At 39.2% G+C, this 25,006-nt stretch overlaps 1 protein-coding gene and 1 non-coding gene across 4 annotated transcripts in view; both read left to right on the top strand.

Annotated features, from left to right (window-relative positions):
- Positions 1–25,006, top strand: part of CCDC14 (coiled-coil domain containing 14) — a 69,130-nt gene that overhangs the window by 10,235 nt on the left and 33,889 nt on the right. For all 3 annotated transcript variants that reach the window (XM_066347552.1, XM_066347553.1, XM_066347554.1), the window contains exons 6-9: positions 17,483–17,719; positions 17,828–17,922; positions 19,200–19,686; positions 21,848–21,989. In XM_066347552.1, coding sequence (XP_066203649.1) covers positions 17,483–17,719; positions 17,828–17,922; positions 19,200–19,686; positions 21,848–21,989 — 961 coding nt within the window. The remainder of the gene's footprint in view (positions 1–17,482; positions 17,720–17,827; positions 17,923–19,199; positions 19,687–21,847; positions 21,990–25,006) is intronic.
- Positions 20,127–20,341, top strand: LOC136380178 (small nucleolar RNA U3). The gene has a single exon (XR_010746865.1). It is a non-coding gene; the product is annotated as a small nucleolar RNA U3 (small nucleolar RNA).

The following is a 25,006-nucleotide window of genomic DNA, read 5'->3' as shown; positions in this document are numbered from 1 at the left end:
CAGAATTGTGTTCTCAGTCTTTCAGTTGAATACATTGGCTATTCGGGTGCGTGTGTGCTTATGCCTCTCTTTCTCTGTTCAGCTTCTATTTGCTGAGTAGTTATTTTGTTTACTATCACATTCCCAAGAAGAAAAGGAGAAAAGTCACTGGATTTTGTAAGAGAAAAGTTTAAAACTCAGAATGACATTTGGGAGGTATATAATCCTTATTCTCCTTGCCAATTGTGTCCATAGATAATCACAGATTGGTTGAGTTGCATGTGTATACTTACTATTTTTAAATAATTGTGTATGGATATATCTTTGTCGGTTTAGGAGATCAACTTGTTGAGCTGCACAGTTAGAATACACAGTACATAAGAAGGTAAACTTTTAAGTTGGATAGATACGTTAGGAGAGGGGGCCTGCCACTTGGATTGATGGTGAAAGTAGCCAAGGATATATTTTACATTCTAAAAGTTAACTTGCTGACTTAATTAAGTATAATATTCAGCAAACAGCTTAGAATAAGCAAGTTTTGATTATGTTGTCCCTAGGAGACCTATAGACAAGATAGCCCAAAATGGAGATGAAAATGTCCCCAGTGGGAATTCAAATGGACAAGAATGGGGCTAGCTAGTTCCACTGCTTTGGTGGGCCAGAAATGTTAGCACAGCAGTGCATATTGAGATTCAGCTCAGATAAGGGTGAGGTTAGAAAATGATCTTCAGCTGTAGCCCTGGATATTAACAGATCAGGATCTGGCAAAGAGGCTGAGAAAAGGAGGGGCGAGCATTCTTAGGAATAGAGGTTGATGTTCCCTGTGGTCTCTGAGTCAGAGAACTAAGGCAGAGGAAACAACCTACTAACCCATCTTGGAGGCCAGTCGCATTTTAGCCTCACATTCTCTTGACCTGCACTGTTCAGGATGGTAGTTACTGACTGCATGTGGCCATTGAGCACAACCAAAGAGCTGAATTGTAAATGCTGTTTAATTATAATGGATTTAAACTTGGAAACTGTTACTTGATCCAGTTATTAGAGAACATTTAGGTATGTTTGGAATAACAAGGGTACATAAATCTACTTTTTCAACTGTAAATTTTATTAAACACACATCAAGTATTTCTGATGAAAATTTAGCATCATCTCAGTCATAGATTGAAATGATCTCAATCATGGATTAAAGTATGCTTTGTATAAAATACTAAGTTCAGAAGATTTAATATGAAAAATAAAATAACTTTTAAAATTAATTAACTATTTACATGTTCATATTTTGGACATACTGATTTGAATAAAACATGAATATTAGCCTGACCTGTGGTGGCGCAATGGATAAAGCGTCAACCTGGAAATGCTGAGGTTGCTGGTTCAAAACCCTGGGCCTGCCTGGTCAAGGCACATATGGGAGTTGATGCTTCCTGCTCCTCCCCCCTTCTCTCTCTCTCTCTCTCTCTCTCTCTCTCTCTCCTCTCTAAAATGAATAAATAAAAATTTAAAAAAAAAACATGAAAATTAATGTTACCTATTTTTACTTTTTAAATTAGTTACTGGAAAATTTTAAATTTCATATATGGTTTTCATTATATTTTTATTGGTCTAAATGTATGGTCAGCATACTATAGCCAGTTTTATTTTATAAATAATGTTTAGCTATATTATTTTGCAAATAAAGTTTTACCAGAGCACAGCCATGCTAATTCATTTATGTATTTTCTATGACTGTGTCTGTGCTGCAGTTGAGTAGTTGTGACAGAGAGACCATCTGGGCTGGTAGCCTTCTAAGAAAAAGTGTGTCAACCACAGTTCTAAATTCTTAAAGCAGAGGGCTGTGTCTTGGGGCCCAGTGAAAAGGAGTGGTGGAACCAACTGCCTGTTCCGCTAGTGTCCTACTTTTTTATCAAGGCAGGTTATTTCTTGTCCAGGGCACCCTTCCTCAAGGAACTCTCATTTGGAATATACATGGCTGATATGGTGGCATCTTGGATCCCAGCTTAACTGCTTGTTACTCAGTGTTCCAGCAGGAAGCAGATGGTGTATGGCCAGTAGCCAGGGCCACCATCACAGCCGCCTGGCCCATGCAGGTTCGCATTGGGTTCGGACAGTCGGTAAAGAAACAACGGAGCCAAAAACTGATGGGCCATTATCTTTCGTCTTAGCTTGCACCCGGCAGGCAACCTTTCTCTGCTCTCTGCTCTGCTCTGCTCTCTCTGCTCTTTCATGCTAATCTCAGGAACCAAGAGAGCAAGCTCCTGTTCTGTCTCCATTTTATAGTGTAGAAATCAAAACCTTTAATCCAATATACAAATTAGGAAAGTTTCTAATACAAAGTCACTTATCTGGGGCATGATGGGATTGTACCACCCCACATCAAAAAGGGTGGGAAAGGCCCTGACCTGTTGGCTCAGCGGTAGAGCGTCGGCCTGGCGTGCGGGGGACCCGGGTTCGATTCCCGGCCAGGGCACATAGGAGAAGCGCCCATTTGCTTCTCCACCCCCACCCCTCCTTCCTCTATGTCTCTCTCTTCCCCTCCTGCAGCCGAGGCTCCATTGGAGCAGAGATGGCCCGGGTGCTGGGGATGGCTCCTTGGCCTCTGCCCCAGGCGCTAGAGTGGCTCTGGTTGCAGCACAGCGACGCCCCGGAGGGGCAGAGTGTCGCCCCCTGGTGGGCAGAGCATCGCCCCTGGTGGGCGTGCCGGGTGGATCCCGGTCGGGCGCATGCGGGAGTCTGTCTGACTGTCTCTCCCCGTTTCCAGCTTCAGAAAAATATAAAAAAAGAAAAGAAAAAAAAATTAAAAAAAAAAAAAGGGTGGGAAAGGCTTAATCCTAAAACCAAGCCCCAGGCTACAAGGATTCTGCCTGCCCACAGCCCGCCCCCAACACACATTAATATCACCTGGGTGATGGCCTCCACGTGGGCAGCGCCATCTTTAACAAAGTGAGCATAATATATTTTATCTGCCCAACAGATGGCAACACTTGAATTAAGATAATTCAAGGGGCCTGGGCTAGCTGGTTCAGTGGACACAGCATTGGCTGGGCTTAGAGATGTCCTGAGTTGGATCCCCAGTCAGAGCACTCATGAGAAGTGACCATCAGATTCTCTTCCACTCCCTCTCCCGCTTTTCTCTCTCTTCCTCTCACAACCAGTGGCTCGATTGGTTTGAGGTTTGAGCACTGGCACTGAGGATAGCTCAGTTGATTTGAACATCAGCCCCAGGCAGGGGTTGCTGGGTGGATTCTGGTCAGGGCGTGTGCAGGAGTCTGTCTCACTATCTCCCCTCTCCTCACTTAAAAAAAAAGAGATAATTCAAGGAGGGTTTATTTACAAAGAATCTCACTACAAAGGTGTGAATGGGCTATAGGGAAACCACAAAGGATTGTACTAGCCCAGTAGCAGTGGCAGCAGCAGAGCTGTTATCATCCTTAGGCCTTAGAGGATGAGGTGATAGAGAGGTTACTGAAGAGATACTGTTGTGTAGAGTAGGCCACTTTGAGAATAGCAGTGAGCTTCCTTAAAGGAACAAAGCCAGCCCAAGGTGGCCTTATAGAATTGGAAATGGATACCCTCACTTCGTGCCGCTTCCTTTCCTTGATAATACCCAGAATCCCATTGGATCAGACCCAACTTGATTTTTATTCTTACAGCCTAATAAGTTTGCCTTACTTACTGTGTCACAGATACTGGCAAGAGAAAAGACTCCTGGGTCAGAGAAAAAGGAGTTTGACTCATACCATAGCAAGCAGCATATTTGTCTTGGTTCCCCTTTGCCACCAGTTCCCATAGGGGTGATATGATGGACCCAGATAGATGCTGCACATGCTGTAGTTTTGTGGGGGTTTTTTCTTAAGTGAGAAGCGGGGAGGCAGAGAGATGTCCTGATTGGGATCCACCCAGCATGCCCCCAATGTGGGATGCTCTGCTCATCTGGGTCTGTTGCTCCATTGCTCGGCAACTGAGCCATTTTAGCACCTGAGGCGAGGCCATGGAGCCATCCTCAGTGCCTCGGGCCAGCTTGCTCCAACCAAGCCATGGCTGAAGGAGGGAAAGAGAGAGAGAGAGAGAATGGAGAGGGGGAGGGGTAGAGAAGGAGATGGTCGCTTCTCCTCTGTGCCCTGACCAGGAATTGAACCTGGGACATCCACATGCGGGGCTGACATTCTCCTGCTGAGCCAACTGGCCAGGGCCTCATGCTGCAGTTTCAAGTTTCAGCTGAGGAACACTGAATTGAGGATTCCATTGCTTTGGGTAGGAAATAGTAAGCAAGCCTATACTTGTCTTAGGGGAAACACTACCTTAGCCCTCAGGTTTGCTCAAGGTTTTACCCTGTGAAATGGCCCAGGTAAAAGAGCTTAGGTCAAGGCCTTACTTTCCTGGTATACCCATTAAGACATGTAGAAGCAGAAGAGACTCATGAAGGACTGTCTCTCAATAATGTAATCCATAGAGATCAACATCTTAGGGAGAACAGGGTGGAGATAGTAGAGGATGATTTGTAGGAGCAGATGAGAGATATCTGCCATTCTGGGTCCCAAGCAATAAATTCTTATTTTGATTAGAGTCAAACCAGGACTTCTAGCCTGTGATCAGATTGAAATACTGTTATCGTCCTTTCCCCATATACAGTACTTTTGTTATCAGAAGGTAGGACCTGCTTCCCATAGGACAATCTCCTTTAGGGTTGCAGTATTAGAAATTAGTTCTCATTGCCCTGGCCAGTTGGCTCAGCGGTAGAGCGTCGGCCTGGCGTGCGGGGGACCCGGGTTCAATTCCCGGCCAGGGCACATAGGAGAAACGCCCATTTGCTTCTCCACCCCCCACCCCCTCCTTCCTCTCTGTCTCTCTCTTCCCCTCCCGCAGCCAAGGCTCCATTGGAGCAAAGATGGCCCGGGCGCTGGGGATGGCTCCTTGGCCTCTGCCCCAGGAGCTAGAGTGGCTCTGGTCGCGGCAAAGCGATGCCCCAGAGGGGCAGAGCATCGCCCCCTGGTGGGCAAAGCGTAGCCCCTGGTGGGCGTGCCGGGTGGATCCCGGTCAGGCGCATGCAGGAGTCTGTCTGACTGTCTCTCCCCGTTTCCAGCTTCAGAAAAATACAAAAAAAAAAAAAAAAAAAAAAGAAATTAGTTCTCATTGACTTATTTACTCTTAAGTTTAGAAGGAAAAGCCTCCTTGCCTTTTGGTTTAATGACTATCTTTTCTAGGTTACCAAACTGTAGCATTATCTAGATATCTTTTCTGTTTGTCTTTGGCAGCTGTTAATACTCTGTTGTCACAGTGCTCAGCAATATATAAAAACCATGCTCAGTACGTGCTCTCTTTTCCATTTCTCCACAAGGGAGGTTAATCATAGAATTTTAAGGAATCTGTTATAGTATGTTAACTATGTAGTATCTGTATAATTTTAAATTTAATATATATTATCTCACTATTTTTTGTTAACCATCTTCTGAGGCTTGGTCTCATATGTACTTTCTGCCTGGGATCTACCTGATCATTTAGTGTCTATGGAGTCAAGACCGCCTTCCTTGGTATGTTCTAGGAGTAAGTAGGCAGAGAGGCAATTCCATAAGTGCATTGAGCTTACATTTAGAGTGCTTCTGGCAGTGAAAGAAAAAAAAATTTTTAAGTGAGAGGAAGGAAGATAGACAGACTCCCACATGTGCCCTGATCGGGATCTACCCGGCAACCCCGTCTTGGGCCGATGCTTGAGTACTGAGCTAGTTTTAGAGCCTGAGGCTGGCATACTCAGACTAGCCGAGCACTCCTCAGCACCTGGGACCATGCTCAAACCAGTTGAGCCACTGGTGATGGGAGGGGAAGAGGGAGAGAAGGAAGAGAGAGAGGGAGAGAAGTAGATGGTCGCTTTTCCTATGTGCCCGGGAATCAAACCCATGACATCCACATGCCAGGCCAACGCTTTAATCACTAAGCCACTGGCCAGGGCCGAAAAAAAACATTTTTTTAATAAGCATCTTTTTACATTTGATAACTGTGTTGAGTGCTGTGGGCACATGACCCTGCTTTCAGATAACATACATACATTGCTGCCCTTGTCTTGGGGAAATAAAGCAGTACAGGCAGAATACTTTCTGCATTGATTGCCCCCATCTAGGCAAGGTGTTCTTTTACATATTTCAAATTATAATAGACATTCTGCAGTTCTTGTCTGCAGTAGATGTTTGTTCTGTATTTGGCTGGCAGGAATTATCCTACCTGCCAGACAGTGTGTGTATACCCAGGCAACAGTGCTGTACAGCAAGCAGCTGGAATTCAAAGGCTGAAAAAGTTTTGTGGACTGAATAACTGAATGCATCCCATTCATGACTGTGGTCATCACTGACACCAGTCAGACATATTACCGTCCCACTCTGTTAAGTAGGGTGCTTTGGTATGATGAACAAGAGTAAGAAAAGATGCTTCCTTTGTGTTTGTGTAGTAACAGGTTCATTTTTGCTGTTGGTTTTTTGTTTATTTTAAAATTTGATAGCAATATAAATGCAGTCTTTTTTATATCCATTTACTGTTTTTAACTTGCTTTAAGAAATATTTTTTTCTCAAATACAAATTTTCACATTATCAGTCAAGTTTCATATGGACTGAGTTAGTAAAGGAATAAAAAGTAAGTCACTTTAATTCTAAGGCTCTGATATTTAGGAAATATACTTAATTGATATTGGATGATGACATCTGCTGGCAGAAGAGTAATTTTGTAGCTCAGCTTTATGAGAGATTGTGAAAACCACCCCTTGAAAAGAAGGTGAATGAGAGCCAGTGCCTGGGACCTGTGAGTGTGAGATCTGAGAATTCCTCAAACCAGACAGTTCTTACCTTAGATAAGGCCAAAGGAAATCTGAGAGCAGACAAGAGGCCCAGGAATTAAGAGGAAAGAAAGATGGATGGCCATGGGCTGGCTATGGTCTCACCTTCCATCATTTTAGATTTCAAAGTTAAAGTATTTTAGAGGATACTTTTCCATTTGATTTATAGTAAAATTGTGTTTCCAATAAGAATTTTTTTTTTTTTTTTTTTATTATATAATTTTATTTTTTTTAATGGGGTGACATCAATAAATCAGGATACATATATTCAAAGATAACAAGTCCAGGTTATCTTGTCGTTCAATTATGTTGCATACCCACCACCCAAAGTCAGATTGTCCTCTGTCACCTTCTATCTTGTTTTCTTTGTGCCCCTCCCCACCCCCTATCCCTCTCCCATTCCCCCCTCCCCCCCGTAACCACCACACTCTTATAAATGTCTCTTAGTTTCACTATTATGTCCCACCTACGTATGGAATAATACAGTTCCTGTTTTTTTCTGATTTACTTATTTCGCTTCGTATCATGTTATCAAGATCCCACCATTTTGCTGTAAATGTTCCGATGTCATCATTTCTTATGGCTGAGTAGTATTCCATAGTGTATATGTGCCACATCTTCTTTATCCAGTCATCTATTGATGGGCTTTTTGGTTGTTTCCATGTCCTGGCCACTGTGAACAATGCTGCAATAAACATGGGGCTGCATGTGTCTTTACGTATCAATGTTTCTGAGTTTTTGGGATATATACCCAGTAGAGGGATTGCTGGGTCATAAGGTAGTTCTATTTTCAGTTTTTTGAGGAACCACCATACTTTCTTCCATAATGGTTGTACTACTTTACATTCCCACCAACAGTGTATGAGGGTTCCTTTTTCTCCACAGCCTCTCCAACATTTGCTGTTACCTGACTTGCTAATAACAGCTAATCGAACAGGTGTGAGGTGGTATCTCATTGCCGTTTTGATTTGCATTTCTCTAATAGCTAAAGAAGATGAGCACCTTTTCATATATCTGTTGGCCATTTGTATTTCTTCCTGGGAGAAGTGTCTATTCATATCCTCTTCCCATTTTTTTATTGGATTGTTTGTTTGTTTGTTGTTGAGTTTTATGAGTTCTTTGTATATTTTGGATATTAGGCCCTTATCTGAGCTGTCGTTTGAAAAAATCATTTCCCATTTAGTTGGCTTTCTGTTTATTTTGTTATCAGTTTCTCTTGCTGAGCAAAAACTTCTTAGTCTGATGTAGTCCCATTCATTAATTTTTGCCTTCACTTCTCTTGCCATTGGAGTCAAATTCATAAAATGCTCTTTAAAACCCAGGTCCCTGAGTTGAGTACCTATGTCTTCTTCTATGTACTTAATTGTTTCAGGTCTTATGTTTAGATCTTTGATCCATTTTGAGTTAATTTTTGTACAGGGGGAGAGACTGTAGTCCAGTTTCATTCTTTTGCATGTGGCTTTCCAGTTTTCCCAGCACCATTTGTTGAAGAGGCTTTCTTTTCTCCATTGTGTGTTGTTGGCCCCTTTATCAAAAATTATTTGACTATATATATGTGGTTTTATTTCTGGACTTTCTATTCTGTTCCATTGGTCTGAGTGTCTATTTTTCTGCCAATACCATGCTGTTTTGATTGTCGTGGCCCTATAATAGAGTTTGAAGTCAGGTATTGAAATGCCCCCAGCTTCATTCTTTTTCTTTAGGATTGCTTTGGCTATTCGGGGTTTTTTATAGTTCCATATAAATCTGATGATTTTTTGCTCTATTTCTTTAAAAAATGTCATTGGAAGTTTGATGGGAATTGCATTAAATTTGTATATTGCTTTGGGTAATATAGCCATCTTGATTATATTTATTCTTCCTAGCCAAGAACAAGGTATATTCTTCCATCTAATTATATCTTTTTCGATTTCCCTTAACAATGGTTTATAGTTTTCATTATATAAGTCCTTTACATTCTTTGTTATGTTTATTCCTAAGTATTTTATTTTTTTTGTTGCAATCGTGAAGGGGATTATTCTTTTGAGTTCCTTCTCAGTTGTTTCATTGTTGGCATATAGAAAGGCTATTGACTTCTGTATGTTAATTTTGTATCCTGCGACCTTACTGTATTGGCTTATTGTTTCTAGTAGTCTTTTTGTGGATTCTTTGGGGTTTTCGATGTATAGTATCATATCATCTGCAAAAAGTGATACCTTTACTTCTTCTTTTCCGATATGGATGCCTTTTATTTCTTTGTCTTGTCTGATTGCTCTGGCTAGAACCTCTAGTACCACATTAAATAAGAGTGGAGAGAGTGGACAACCCTGTCTTGTTCCTGATTTAAGGGGGAAAGCCTTCAGTTTAGTGCCATTTAATATGATGTTAGCTGATGGTTTATCATATATGGCCTTTATCATGTTGAGATATTTTCCTTCTATACCCATTTTGTTGAGAGTCTTAAACATAAAATTGTGTTGTATTTTATCGAAAGCCTTTTCTGTGTCTATTGATAAGATCATGTGGTTTTTGTTCTTTGTTTTGTTGATATGGTGTATTACGTTAACCGTTTTACGTATGTTGAACCATCCTTGAGATTCTGGGATGAATCCCACTTGATCATGATGTATTATTTTTTTAATATGTTGTTGTATTCGATTTGCTAGTATTTTGTTTAGTATTTTAGCATCTGTATTCATTAGAGATATTGGTCTGTAGTTTTCTTTTTTTGTGCCATCCTTGCCTGGTTTTGGTATGAGGGTTATGTTGGCTTCGTAAAATGTGTTTGGAAGTATTGCTTCTTCTTCAATTTTTTGGAAGACTTTGAGTAGAATAGGAACCAAGTCTTCTTTGAATGTTTGATAAAATTCGCTGGTATAGCCGTCAGGGCCTGGACTTTTATTTTTGGGGAGGTTTTTAATGGTTTTTTCTATTTCTTCTCTACTGATAGGTCTGTTTAGGCTTTCTGCTTCTTCTTGACTCAGTCTAGGAAGGTTGTATTTTTCTAGGAATTTATCCATTTCTTCTAGGTTGTTGAATTTAGTAGCATAAAGTTTTTCATAGTATTCTACAATAATTCTTTGTATATCTACGGTGTCCGTGGTGATTTCTCCTCTTTCATTTTGGATTTTGTTTATATGAGTTCTTTCTCTTTTTTCCTTGGTAAGTCTTGCCAAGGGTTTGTCAATTTTGTTGATCTTTTCAAAGAACCAGCTCCTTGTTCTATTAATTTTTTCTATAGTTTTTCTGTTCTCTAATTCATTTATTTCTGCTCTGATTTTTATTATCTCCTTTCTTCGGCTGGTTTTGGGTTGTCTTTGTTCTTCTTTTTCTAGTTCCTTAAGGTGGGAAGTTAAGTGGTTCACTTGGGCTCTCTCTTGTTTGTTCATATATGCCTGAAGTGATATGAACTTCCCTCTTATCACTGCTTTTGCTGCATCCCATAGATTCTGATATGTCGTATTGTCATTTTCATTAGTCTGTATATATCTTTTGATCTCTGCACTTATTTCTTCTTTGACCCATTCATTTTTTAAAAGTATGTTGTTTAGTTTCCACATTTTTGTGGGATTTTTTTCCTCTTTTTTGCAGTTGAATTCTAGTTTCAAGGCTTTATGATCAGAAAATATGCTTGGTACAACTTCAATTTTTCTGAATTTGCTGATGTTGTTTTTGTGGCCCAACATATGGTCAATTCTTGAGAATGATCCATGTACACTGGAGAAAAATGTATACTCAGTCACTTTGGGATGAAATGTCCTGTAGATGTCTATCATATCCAGGTGCTCTAGTGTTTTGTTTAAGGCCACTATGTCTTTGTTGATTCTCTGTTTGGATGACCGATCTAGAGCCGTCAGCGGTGTATTGAGGTCTCCAAGTATGATTGTATTTTTGTCAGTTTTTGTTTTAAGATCAATAAGTAGCTGTCTTATATATTTTGGTGCTCCTTGGTTTGGTGCATATATATTAAGAATTGTTATGTCTTCTTGATTCAGTGTCCCCTTAGCCATTATGAAATGGCCATTTTTGTCTCTGAGTACTTTTCCTGTCTTGTAGTCAGCATTATCCGATATGAGTATTGCTACACCTGCTTTTTTTTGGATGTTATTTGCTTGGAGTATTGTTTTCCAGCCTTTCACTTTGAATTTGTTTTTATCCTTGTTACTTAGATGAGTTTCCTGTAGGCAGCATACAGTTGGATTTTCTTTTTTAATCCATTCTGCTACTCTGTGCCTTTTTATTGGTGAGTTTAATCCGTTTACATTTAGTGTAATTATTGATACTTGTGAGTTCCCTATTGCCATTTTATATCTTGCTTTCTGTTAGTTTTGTGTCTTGTTTGATCCTTCTCTTTTGTTTTTCTATCTTTTGTTTTTATTTGGTTGTATTCCATACATCTTTCCACTGTTGCTATCTTTTTTATCTCATGTGCTTCTGTGGTGGTTTTTTCAATGGTGGTTACCTTTGAATAATGAAAAGGGTCCCTACCCTGTTCATTGTAGCGAACTATTTTGTGAGTACTTTTGCACTCCATCGTCCTTTGCTACTGTTAATCTCCATCTTCTCCCCCTCTTTCTTTTTGTTGTTGTCACAGTTTAAATTTGGTTTTATTGTGTTCTTCTTGGAGCTTTTACTTGTGGCTCTGTTTTTTTTTGTTCTTTGTATCTGATTGGAGAACCCCCTTTAGTAATTCCTGGAGTGGGGGTTTTCTGATGATAAATTCCCTCATCTTTTCTGTATCTGTGAATGTTTTTATTTCTCCTTCATATTTGAAGGATAGCTTTGATGGGTATAGTATTCGTGGCTGAAAGTTCCTCTCTTTCAGGACTTTAAATATTGGGGTCCACTCTCTTCTAGCTTGTAGAGTTTCTGCTGAGAAATCTGATGATAATCTAATGGGCCTTCCTTTATATGTTGTATTCTTCTTTTCCCTGGCTGCCTTGAGAATTTTTTCTTTGCTGTTGGTTTGTGTCAATTTCATTATGATATGCCTTGGAGTAGGTTTGTTGGGGTTAAGAAAACTTGGAGTTCTGTTTGCTTCTTGAACTTGAGGCTTTAGTTCTTTCCACAGGCTTGGGAAGTTCTCATCTATTATTTGTTTGAGTATGTTCTCCATTCCATTTTCTCTCTCTTCTCCCTCTGATATACCTATTATTCTTATGTTATTCTTTTTGATGGAGTCAGATAATTCTTGTAGGGCTATCTCATTTTTTTTAATTTTTGAGTCTCTTTCTTCTTCTCTCTGTTGTGCCTCAAGTTGCTTGTCTTCTATTTCACTAATCCTCTCTTCTATCTGACCTGTTCTATTAGCTAAGCTTGTTACTTCGTTTTTCAGCTCGTGAATTGAGTTTTTCATCTCTGTTTGATTTGTTTTTATAGTTTCAATTTCCTTGGACATATATTCTTTGTGTTCATTGAGTTGTTTTCTGAGCTCCCTAAATTGCCTTCCTGTGTTTTCTTGTATATCTCTGAGTATTTTTAGGATTTCTATCTTGAATTCTCTGTCATTTAGCTCCAAGGTTTCCAATATATTAAATTTTTTCTCCATAGATTTTTCCTCATCTAGCTGTGTTACCTCTCTTTCTTTTGTATCCATGATATTCGATTTTCTCTTCCTTAATGGCATCTGAGGGTGGTTTTGTTGATAGTATTAATGAGATTTAATAAAGAATAAAAAGTTTAAAAAAATAAAAAAAAATCGAAAAGAGTTGTTTTTTAAAAAAAAAATTAATAATGAAATAAAGAAAAATAAAATAAAATAAAATAAAAAAAAAAATAAAAAATAAAAAAAGGAAATTATTCCCCCCCTCCTTTTTTCCTCTCCTCTCCTCTCCCCTCTTTCTTGAGAAAATCTTGTGGTGGACTGTGAATTATAACAAACAATGCCTGTGATGGAGGGCCTGAATTGGGGAAAAGTAATAAAGGGGCAAAAAAAAGAAAGAGAAAAGAAAAAAAAGAGCGTATGGACCCACAAAAAGCAAATAAGGAAAAAATTTGGGTCAAGAATAAAATGATTTGCTTTTAGGTGTTGGTTGTCTAAGAGTTATGATGAGAGGATTAAGAGGAAAACGGAAAAATGAGGGGACAAATTAAAAAATTACTATTGTATTTAGTGGAACAAGAACTAGATAATATGGAAAGCCAGGGATGGGAGCACTGCTAGTGAGTTAAAAAGGTGAAGTAAAAACCCCCCAAAATGCCACAAACATAAGTTTGAGTCCCAGATAAGATAATTTGTTTGTTATTGAGGTTTGAATGAGAGGAGATGTAAAGGAAAAAGGAAGAAACTAATATAGAGGGAGAAAAGAAAGAGAGAGAGAGAAAAAAAAAAAGAGGGAACCACTAAAAGAAGAAAAAAGAAAGGAGAGAGAGAGAGAGAGAGTTAAGGGTTTTGGAGTGCAACCCTCATAGAGAGAAAGGAAGAGAAGAGAAAAGATAATGGGAGATGTAACACTTATGGGTAGTGTAGTTCAAGGAGAGGAGAGAGTAAGACCGGTAGAGAGTTAATCGGCCAAATTGGAGGAGGAAAAAAAAAAGTATCAAGAATGAAGATAAGAGAAACAAACGAACAAATATAATAAAATGGGATAGGTTATAAAGTCTGCAGATTATTCTTGATTTTGAGAGGTTATCTTCTTGCTTTTTCTTTTCTCTCCCTCTTCCTGGTCGGTGACTCTGTACCCCGGGTTTTGCCCCTTTGCCACGCTCAGGTGGAGGTTTGCAGTTGATAAGTCTCTATGGCAATGTCATGTATTGTGCTTTAGTCTCGTTGGCAGTCGAGGCTATTAGCATTTATAGGCTCCGACAGTGAGAGAGTCCGTGTTCCTGGAGCCTTTCTTCTAGTCTTTCCTTCCTCAATTAGTAGCCTGATAATCCAGCTATGGGGTTGCTGCTGCCTCTGCCTGGATAGTAAGAGGCTCAAAGAGCTGGCAACTCCCCACTCTATTTCCACTCAGCACAGGGCTCTGGATAAGGCTCAGTCAGTCAGAGCTGCTAGCATAATCAGGCGGGCTTTCCACCCACTCACAGACCTCTGTCTCTGCCACTCTGTCCGGTAACACAAGCGGGTGCCCACTTCCGGGGCGCTTGGAGGAAACCCTCACTCACTGGCTGCGCGCGCAGACCAGGATATCCGACCAGCAGTCTCACGCTCTGAGGGAAACCCCCGACCGCAGGGAAAAGTTGCAGCGTTGGAATTGAGTCTCGCTCCGTCCCCGTGCGCGGCTTTTGCAAGGCGCTGGGGCGGCCCGAGATTCCGCTTTGGCCCACACAAAGGCCCCTGACTCTGCCCCTCTGTGCGATAATACGGGTGCGCACTGCCGAGGCACTCGGAGGAATCGCTCACTCCTTATCTGCGCGCGCAAACCCGGATATGAGGCCGGCCGCGATTCCCTCTGAGTGAAATACCCTCGGCCAGGAAAATCTCCACCGTTGGAATTAGTTCTCACTCCCTCCCGTGCGTGGCTTTCCCAGGGCGCTGGGGCTGCCCAGAGACTCTGCCCTTGGCCCACAGAAAGGCCTCTGACCCTGCCTCTCCGTGGGGCAACACGGGCACTGACTCCCGGGACCTAGGAAGAAATCTCTCGCCCACTAACTGCGCACCAACCAGGAGACCGGGTAAAATGGCCGGGCCGCTTGTCTTTCTTTGTTTGGGTTTGGCGCGAGTGTTAGCTTGTATTGCCCGGGTTGCCACAGGATCAGATTTTCCTCGGCTTGGATCTCCGTGCCACAGCCTGGTTCGGCCGTTTGTATTCACCCCCTTTGCCCGCCTCAGTTTCTATATTCACAGTTACCAGAGAAAGCCGCCCTGTTTAGGTTAGTGAGGAAGGCGGAGCATTTCTTACTCCCTATTTCCTTCGGGGTTTGGTTATATATTTAGCCAATTTTTCACTCAGTCATACCTTTGGGTGTATTGCGAAGCATCTGGAAGCTCCAAGTATAGGTTTTTCTGTTTCTGGTTGAAGATCTTGTTGAGTTTTGGGGGAGATTTATCGGTATCGCTTCCTACCCCGCCATTTCTCTGACGTCATCTCAAATAAGAATTTTTTTTACAGAAATTTAATTAACCATTTTTTTGGTAAAGCTCATCTATTCAGATAGGAAAGAATAATTATTACTGCTTAGAGGAGGGAGACATACTTAGAGGTATATTCTTTTGTTTGTTTGTTTTGTATTTTTCTGAAGTGAGAAGCGGGGTGGCAGAGTGACAGACTCCCGCATGTGCTCTACTGGGATCCACCTGGCATGCCCGCTAGGGGGCGATGCTCTGCCCATTTGGGGCATTGCTCTGTTGAAACCAGAGCCATTCTAGCACCTGAGGCAGAGTCCAGTGAACCATCCTTAGTGCCTGGGCCAACTTTGCTCTAATGGAGCCTTGGCTGCGGGAGGGGAAGAGAGAGACAGAGAGGAAGGAGAGGGGGAGGGGTGGAGAAGCAGATGGGCACTTCTGTGTGCCCTGACCAGTAATTGAACCCGGGACTTCCACACACTGGGCCGACACTCTACCACTGAGCCAACCAGCCGGGGCCTAGAGGTTTATTCTTGATATCAGATGAGAAATTTGTGAATTTGAAATATTTACTTGCTTGTCTTAAGATTTTGCAGTCATTTGTAATATAGATAACATTGAATTTTTACCATGTGCTAGACATTTATACTTTACATGTCTTAACTCATTTACTTTTTGCAATAACCTTATAAAGTAGGTAATACTTTTTCATTATCATTTTTATGATGAGGAAAAGGAGGTCAAGAGAGGTTAAGTATTTTGCCATTAAGTCACTCAGCTAATTAATGTTAGAACTTGTCTTCAGGCCTGGGAAGTATCACTGGAACAGATCATCTCAAAAGGATGCAAACTTCAAGTCAAAATGTAGTATCTAATCTCTGCAACCTTTTTCATAGTCAGATTTTAATTTATTAGGTTTTTTTCTTAAAAATTTTTCCCATTGATGATAATATTTAATCTGCCTTAACATTTTGCTTTAAAATTTTTTTATTTTCAATAAACTATATGTATTTGTGGAATTCCATACAAAAAATGAACTGTTTCACTCTTTAAACAATTAAGTAATTGCTTTCATAAAGCATAAGTCTTGACAATTTTTGTATATGTATACTCCCGTATAAGTCACTACCCAGATGAAGATAGAGAACATTTTCAGCGCCCTACCAGGTTCCTGCCTCGTCAGTATCCTCACCTTCACCTATCCCCTCATTCCCCGTAACCGCTTTTCTGATTTCCAGCTCCATTGGATAGTTTCAAAGGGCATGTAAATGCAGTTGTACACTGTGCAGTCTTGTGTCTGACATCCTTCAGAAAACATTATGTCTGTTAAGTTCATAGAAGTGGTTATGTATTCAGTAATCTGTTCTTTGCACTGCTGTGTGGTATTCCATCATACGAGTTTACCATAGTCTTATCCATTTCTGCTATTCATGGCTTTTGGCCATTTTCAGGTTTTGGTTACTGCAAATAAAGTTGTGAACATTTTTATTCACATGATTTAGTATACATAAACAGTCGTTTCTGTTAGGTATATCTCTGGGATGCAATTGCTGTGTCATAGACTATTTGTATGTTCAGCTTTGGTAGGTATTGCCAAAAGCTATATATTTTTCTAAATTTATCTTGTACCCTGATGACTTGTAATCTACCAGAACATGCTTATTTCTATTAACAGTCTTTAAAAAAAAAAACATTTGGGAAGGAGAGCTTTTTAAACAGAGAAATAGACTTTGATACAGCCCTATAGAGTAGTGCTATGTAGAAAATTTTGTTGTTTTTCTTATATTAATAAATTAATACCAGCTTTATACTTTGTACAACTTTGTAGACTGATAGGGACCTATTGGGGAAACTAATGCAGTACAGGATACAGTTCTGCCTCTAGAGCCTTGGTTTAGTCAGATAGGTAAGAGATTAGCAGATAAGCGGTGTGGTGCATCTGCAGGAGACAGCTGATTTGTATAGACAGTACATGCTCTGGGATGGTGAAGAGCTGTTACTGGACTGGGATGATTGGAAAAGACTCATGGAAGAGGGGAACCTTCAGATGAGCCTTGGTGAGTGGATAGAATTGCCTTAGAAGAGGTGGTTCATCATGAGTAATGTTATAGGAAGATGAGAAAAGCTTGCAGGGGGTCTAAGTGGGCCTACCTGGAATGAAAATGGGAGTTGAGGGTGATGGGAAGCTGTTTGGAAAAGTAGGTTATGTCAGTCTTTGTAGACTTTAAATGCCAGGTTAGGATTTTGTAGATTAAGTCCACTTTTATTCTTATTCTCGAAGTTCTGACTGATTGATTTTTTATAGTCAAATATTTAGAATTCTTACAAAGTTTTCTGCTTTTTAAGTTTTATTTCCCCCCAGGAGCATGCACTGGACAAGGAGCAGGGTGAAAGTTTTGATTTTAGAGAGAAATAACACCTGTAAGAGGGGACTTGTAATTGAAGGAGAGATTTTGCAAATAGTATTTAATAAAGATTTTAAAGGCATAATATAGATAATTTTGACTGGGGAAATTGATTACAAACTATAAAAAAAAGAATTTGAGTTGATTTTCTCTAGGGGTTATAGTAAAATCCTTCTGTAAAGTATATTAAGAAATTGAGCTACTTCTGAAAGTCCTTTTTTTCCCTAATGTCTAATGATCGAAGTTTTTGAAGAATCATATTCCAGGATTTTTTTTTCCCTCTTCCACATTAGTATCTTCAGATTATAAGAAACAGATACCTAATGAAATTTCTGCTGGAAGTAAAAGAGACTTATCAGATATACCACAAAATTGGTCGTTCCAAGACCATTATAGAATGTACTCACCAATAATATACCAAGCCCTCTGTGAGCATGTGCAGACTCAAATGTCACTGATGAAGAACTTGGCTTCAAAGAACAACCCTAATGGAATTCCTGCTGTACCTTGCCATATTGTGTCTGGTTCTGGTGAGTATGAATGTTGTTTTTTTAAAGCATGAATATAAACTAAGTTGCCTGGTTACTGTATAAGCAGGATGAGATGTGAGTGATCTTTTTCTCCCTCTTACCTTTTAGAATCTCAGACCACTCCGCATGGTAGTTACGGCTTACCTGCACCCATCCCAGGCCAGTTACCTCAGCAGCCACCCTGCCCTCCAGTGGTTCATTCTGTAGGTACAGTTAATAGACTATATAAGTCATCTGCTTTTAGCAGTTGTCATCTTAAGAGAGAAAATTGAAATTAATGCCCTGGGATGTACAATATAAAGACCAATAATTCTTTTCCAAGTTGTTTTTTATTACCCAAGTTGTTTTCCCTGTTTATTAAGGACAGTGGGGAGGGGAAAGAGGGAGAAGAGATCAACAGGAAAAAGAAATCCCTTATACCCATCACCGAACACAATGTTGTTAACACATTGATAGAGTGCTTTCCAATCATTTAATTCTCTGAGTAGATTTTGTTTTCTACTTTTTATTTGTTAACTTTGCTTTTTAAAGAATATATAGTCATAATAAAATTTTATAGTTTTATGTTCTGCTTTTTTCACTTACATTTTATTAAAAACATGTTTCTCTATATAATTCTGTAAATTTTTAATAAGATGATTATACTCTATTTAGTAGATATACCATAATCTTGTAACTACTCCCCTATGGCAGACATTTAAACAACAGTCAAGGTTTTGGGGGGTTTTTTTGTTTGTTTTTTAAGTGAGAAGAGGTGGGATAGAGAGACAAGACTCTCGCATGTTCCCTGACCATAATCTACTCAGCGTCTTCTGTCTGGGGCCGATACTTGACTCAACCGAGCTATCCTCAGTGCCTGAGGCCAACACTTGGACCCACCAAGCTGTCTTGAGTGCTGGGGGCTGATGCTTGAACCAGTTGAGCCACTGGCTGCAAGAGGGAAGAGAGAGAGAAGAGGGGAGGGAAGGGAAGAGAAGAGAAGTAGATGGTTGCTTTTTATTGTGTCCTGACTTGGGATGAAACCCAGGACATCTGCCCACTGTGCTGATGTTCTGTCCACTGAGCCAACTAGCCAGGGCCAAGGAACAATCAGTTTTTTACTACCAGAACATTTCTGTAAGTTTGTGCAAAAGCTTTTTGTATGTTTGTGCTTATTTTCTTACAATGAAATTTCTCAAAGTGGAAGTTTGTTTTAGTCCACAAGTTGATTAATTTTTGAGGCCCTTTCCCTTTAAACCATGTATGATATTTATAAATAGTCAATTTTAATCATGGCTTAATAATGTTTTCATATTGCAGAGTGAAATAATTAACTTTTAAAACACTATAATATTGTGCCAAGGGGAAATCCAGCTTACTCACTGGTAATCTATCACTCCATCCTGTTAAAGTCATTTTCTAATATTTCTGGTTTGATTTTATTATAGTTAATGACAGTGCTTACATTTTTTGAAGGCTTAGCTCGTTTTTCTTTTTATAGGAAGTTCAGACTGATGGTGACAACCAGTTTGCATCACAATGTAAAACAATTTCTGCTGATAGTCGGAGGAAGTCCTTCAGTACTAGTCTTGGAGTTCAATGTAGCCTGCCCAAAACTGACCAACCTGCTATTCCAGCATTTCAGCAGCTGGATCTTGCTAATGGAGTTCTGCCACAAGAAGGTCCTAAGGAACCATACCTATTGAAGTGTTTCCAAACATACCTGAATCTGTTGCATTCTCATCCGGACAGCCAGATACACGAAAACCCCATTCTATTACAGCCAACTTTCCTGGCCACTAATGAAGAAAACTGTGCCAAAGAACAAATTGGAGAGATCACAAGTGAGGGAAAGGATTTAAACATACATGTGCAAGATGCAAGAATAAAGGATTTCCAGAAAGCAGAAAATGGGAACCATTGTACTGAAGAAGTTAGAACTATAAAGTACTTGTTGGGAGAGGTGAAGGCCCTGGTAGCAGAACAAGGTAGATGAGTACTTTCTTTATAATTTTCTGTAGCTTGGTGTTAATGCTATACAGCAATGACATATTACTTTGTCATCGTTTAAATTTAGAATAATTGACATGGAGTTTGTGGCATTCTCCATAGAAATATGTCTTGAGCTAATAAAGAAATTAGTTCTGCTAGTTTTATTCCTTTTATTTTTTTTATCAATTGATCCCTCTACTGTGGATTTGAAATGTACTAGGGAATAGCAAACAATCTTACTTGAGAGTGTATATTCACTCTTCTTGATCCAAAGGGATCTTGAAAAGACTCAACCAAAAAGAATTTGTAGAGAGAAACTTGTAGGAGTTAGAGGATCCCTAAAGATGACTAATTCCCTGGAAGAGACTGATAATTTTATTTTAAAATGCAGAGAAGACTATACTTTCAGGGATCATTTCTGTAGTTTGTTAAAATGCAGATTATATTTTCAGGGATCATTTCTGTAATTCGTTACTAAGGAAGTTTTTCTGAACACGTAGAACACCCAGACCACGAGGAGGAGGCTCAGCGTCTTCTCCTGAGCGTGGAGCTGGCTCTTGATGTTGCTTCATTGCTGCCATTTGCCTTTGATGATCATCCTCTCTCTTGTGACAGAGTAAGAAGGAGAGTATATCACACTGTCTGAGTGATATAAAAAATAAATAAATGAATGAATAAGAGGAGATTTTCTTCCCATCATTTCTTTAATACCCAATTGTTCTAATGTTTAATAAATCTTGCTATGAGAAGTAACCTAAACTTATTTGTGGACTTTTCATTTTACTTTTGGGTTTTTTTAACTACAACAATAAAAATGTCTTAGGTGAAGTTATGAGATATTTGAGCCAGGTTGTATTTATTTGTTTGTATCGTGTGTTTGTATTCTAAATAATGGTTTTTGCTTAGAGTGAGTTACAGGTTTGCCACTTGAGAAAGCATAGTAACTGATTGTGGAAGTGCTGATTGAATACCTAATATTTGCAGACTGACAAAATACCAAATCTTAAAATGTATCTATAGGAATATAGCATTATTGTTCCAAAGATTTAACACATTAAAGTCTTTTTTCAGACCTTTAACTTATTACTTAGCCAGATACTTAATCCTAGTCACAAAAATAATAATACTAACAATATTAGCTGTCACTTATTGAACATTTACCATGTGCCTGGCACTGATAAGTATTTTGTGTGTATTACCTCCTTTAATCCTCTCAGCAACCCTGTGATGTACTACTATCTCCATTTAACCTGGAAGAAAAATAGACTGCAAGAGTTAATTAATTTGAAGTTATATTGCTAGAAAGTGGTGGATCCCAGATCACTCTTTCCAACACTGAGCAAAACCACTGTACAAAGGATTGGTAGAGGACTGCTTATTAATTGGGCATAGCTGTTTACTGTGTGCATATACTTTTCATCAGGGTGTTAAAATACCCATGGGATTGACTTACTTCCTATCTCTTTGGGGTGTCAGACAGTTAAATAGAATAGGAATTATAATTATTAAATGTTTTGGTCTATAAAATATTTGGAAATGGAGAACAATAAAAGGACAAAAGACTTAAATTTCACCCCTACCTGTGTCTGCCACCTCCAAAACCATCCACTCCTCCCAATTAATAAATAAAAAAGGGTGTTGCTTTTGATGCTACATCAAATGATGTGTGGCTGGTTGTGTTAAATCTCCTTTATAAAATTAAATAAAACCGTATTTTAATAAACCCTCAATATATTGCCAAATTGAATAACCTAAAGTGAATTATTTGCAGCAGAATCCGACTGCTGTAAATGTGAACACTGTGTCAGTTGCAGGAAAGCCTTTAGCAATTATGAGAGTCTGGCGGTCCTTTGGTATTGTGAACTGGGAGGCAAATATAAGCTGTCTTTCTGTCAGACTCCTAACTGAGAAAAATCACTAATACAATAATGGTGTGATTTAAGATGAATCTTTAGTGTATGAATTTAATTTCTTTAAAGTTTTTCCAAATAAGCAGGCAGTAGGAAAGAGAAAAATAGGGCATATGTATTAAATTTAGAAATAATTGAGTTGCATTTATAGCAAGTATGTACATATCTTTTCTAGTAATATACATGAATAATCTTATCCAAAAACAACTTACAATGTGTCTTTACTCATTTTTTTTGCCTTTTGTAGAGGATTCAGAAATTCAGAGATTGATTACAGAATTAGAAGCATGTATAGCTCTGCTTCCAGCAACAAGTGGAAACACAAATATTCAAGTTGAAATAGCACTGGCCGTGCAACCACTAAGAAGTGAAAACGCTCAGTTGCGCAGGTAAGAATTGCTCTGAATATTTTGTCTCTATGCAGAGATGTTTCATGGTCAGAACAAAGGTGCTTCATGAGATCCATAAGAAAAACAGATTTTCTGTCTTACTGTGTTTCTACTTCCCCCTTTTCCAAACATTGCTAGCATCCTCTAACATTTCCATTACTCTGCCTACTGGCACCTGTTTTCTCCCACCTTTATTACCTCTGTTAACACTCGGTTGGTAGTGTGTAGAGAGGAAAATGAAGTACTTCAGGGTGTTTATCAGACTAGTCTAGGCTCTGCTGCAGTAACAAGTTCAAAATCTCAGTCCGGTGACACAGCAAAAGTGTGTTTCTCCCTCACACCAAGACCAACATAGGCCATCAGAGGCTCTGTTTCATCCTGTGACTCTGGATTCCATTTCCCTTCACTGTGAGGCCATTGCCTCAGTGTTTTCCAGGAGGAAAGAACATGGATATGGCACACCGACTCTTACATACCCTGTCCCAGCAATGACGATCTCACCACTTACATTTTGTGGGCTAACACAAAGCATATGACTCTGCCTAATATAAACACCTGGGATGTAAAATTCCCCATACAAGAAAGGAGCCCCTAATGTGAGTTAGCACCAGTAGCCCCATCACATTCAGACATAGAAAAAAAAAATTACTTCAATTTATTTTGACCATCTTAATTTATGTTGGAATCATAGTCTTACTTTGCTTAGGAAAGAGGTAAATCAGGGATCTAATCTCAAAATACAGAAATCACTTACAGATTGTCAATAACATCTTAAATTGGGATGTTTTAGTGGTGACCTCCGAGGCCATTACTCCAGTGTCTGTTTATCAGCCTCCTTTGCAGAGAATTGGAGCCTGTTTTCAGGTGCTTCTGCAGCACTGTGGTGTGAGTGTGCCCTGAGGGCATTATAGTTGCATGAGCTGTAGACATTGTCCCAGGTAGGACCTGGAAGGACCTGCACAAACGTCGAGAAACTGGAAAGCAATAAAATACTAGGATTCCTAGTTGTAAAGGAGCTTAAATGCATGGATCTGGAGCTGGCAAAGACACGACACCCAGCGAGATTTACTTGCTTAGGAATATTTCTCTAATGATCATTTGTCTGTAGATACTATGGTATATGATAAGTTTGCAGGGTTTAAATTCTAATAATGTTGTCTTCATTCCTGGCCTAAATGATCTCTATAATAATTGTTTTTCAAAATCAAAGCCATGTATATAAATAGTAATGTTAATAGCCAATGCTTCTAACAGTTATTAGATGTTTCTTATGTACTGAGAAATTAACAACCTTTATATGTTTCATCTCTATAAATCTCATAACAGTTCTAAAAGGTAGGTATTGTGGTATTTTCATTTACAGATGAGGAAACCGAGGCACAGAGAGGTTACGTAATTTATCCAAGGTCATATACCTGAGAGTAACAGAAACAAGACTTAAAACTGCACCATTCGGTTTTTTAGAGCACAGTCATTTTAATTTCTGTACTTCTGCATTACCTCTGCTAGGAAGTAGAGACTAATTTATACTTTAATATTTAGGTGTATTTTGTAAAACAAAAAAATATACTGTAAGCCATTTAAGATAAACCTTTTTTTTTTTTTACAGATACTGAGAGAAGGATAGATAGGGACAGACAGGAACGGAGAGAGATGAGAAGCATCAATTATCAGTTTTTCGTTGCAACACCTTAGTTGTTCATTGATTGCTTTCTCATATGTGCCTTGACCGTGGGCCTTCAGCAGACCAAGTAATCCCTTGCTGGAGCCAGCGACCTTGGGTCCAAGCTGGCGACCTCGGGGTCTTGAACCTGGGTCCTTCACATCCCAGTCCGACGCTCTATCCACTGCGCCACTGCCTGGTCAGGCAAACCCAGCATGTTTTTAAAGAAACGACTCTCAAATAATTGGTTTCTTAAATAAACGACCAGAACTTAGTCTCACAACACTATTTTAATATTGTGATCAGGGGAAATACCAGTGGTTATTATTTATTTCTATGTCTTAGAACATTTTAGAGTTGTTTTAGGAGCTAATTTATAAACCCTCTAAGAAAATAATATTATACTTACTACTTTATAAGTCATTTGTTTTTAATTCTTTTTAAAAAGGTATTAGTCTGATGTCTTATTCAGACTTGGCACCCGAGTTTTTTGATTCTGGGTCCTTAGAAGACAAAGATTATATAGCATACTGTTTCCACTGTTTACTTGACCTTCTAAAAATAGCATTATAGAAAAATGAGAATTTGTCAGTTATACGATCTTTTAGCAGAATGAGGTTTCCAACACAAGTGTAGGAATTTTTGTGCCTCTTTGGAAATCTTAATTTAGAAAGTATCATTTGTAATCCCCATTACAAATGAAAGTTGGAATGCACTGGCTCATTTGAAAGTGTTTTTCAGCACTTTTCAAACAAAAATGTTTTCTATTTGGGCATTTAGAAACTACATGATTTTTTTTTTTATCCAGAAAGTTATCTTTCAGGATATTTTGGAGTTTATCGCCATCTTGTGGCTTAAATGAAATTGCAGGTGCACTGTTTCTATGGCAAATGGGTATTTTGGGGCAGTTTTTATGTGGAATTCCTGGCCCATATCCACAAAGTGTCTGTAGTGCCCCATTCATTGTGACTCCCAAATGCCCTAGCACATTACCAAATTTCCTGGATGTGGGTTAGAGGGATACTACTTCATTTAGGAACCATTGAGCTAGAGAGAGCCTTAATATTTATAGGGCAAGTTAGAATTCATGACCACTTCCTGATTTTAGATTTAAATACAAGACCATTATATACCCATGCATGCAGAACAAAAATGTGAAATGGGGTGGCGTTCAATCTTTTAGTTTGATCATCTGACAGATAATAATATAATTCTTCGAAATGGAAGCTACTAGAGAAAGAATAGATTATTTGTTTTTTATTTCACATTATTTTTGAGTTAGAAGATGTAATGGCAGAGAGCCAGTCAGTTAAGATTTAGACATGCTGAATGTGTCATTTTACCATCTGGATGT

This window comes from Saccopteryx leptura, chromosome 8 (genome assembly GCF_036850995.1).
Source record: "Saccopteryx leptura isolate mSacLep1 chromosome 8, mSacLep1_pri_phased_curated, whole genome shotgun sequence".
NCBI classification, from domain to species: domain Eukaryota; kingdom Metazoa; phylum Chordata; class Mammalia; order Chiroptera; family Emballonuridae; genus Saccopteryx; species Saccopteryx leptura.
This window is presented reverse-complemented; position numbering and strand designations above follow the sequence as displayed.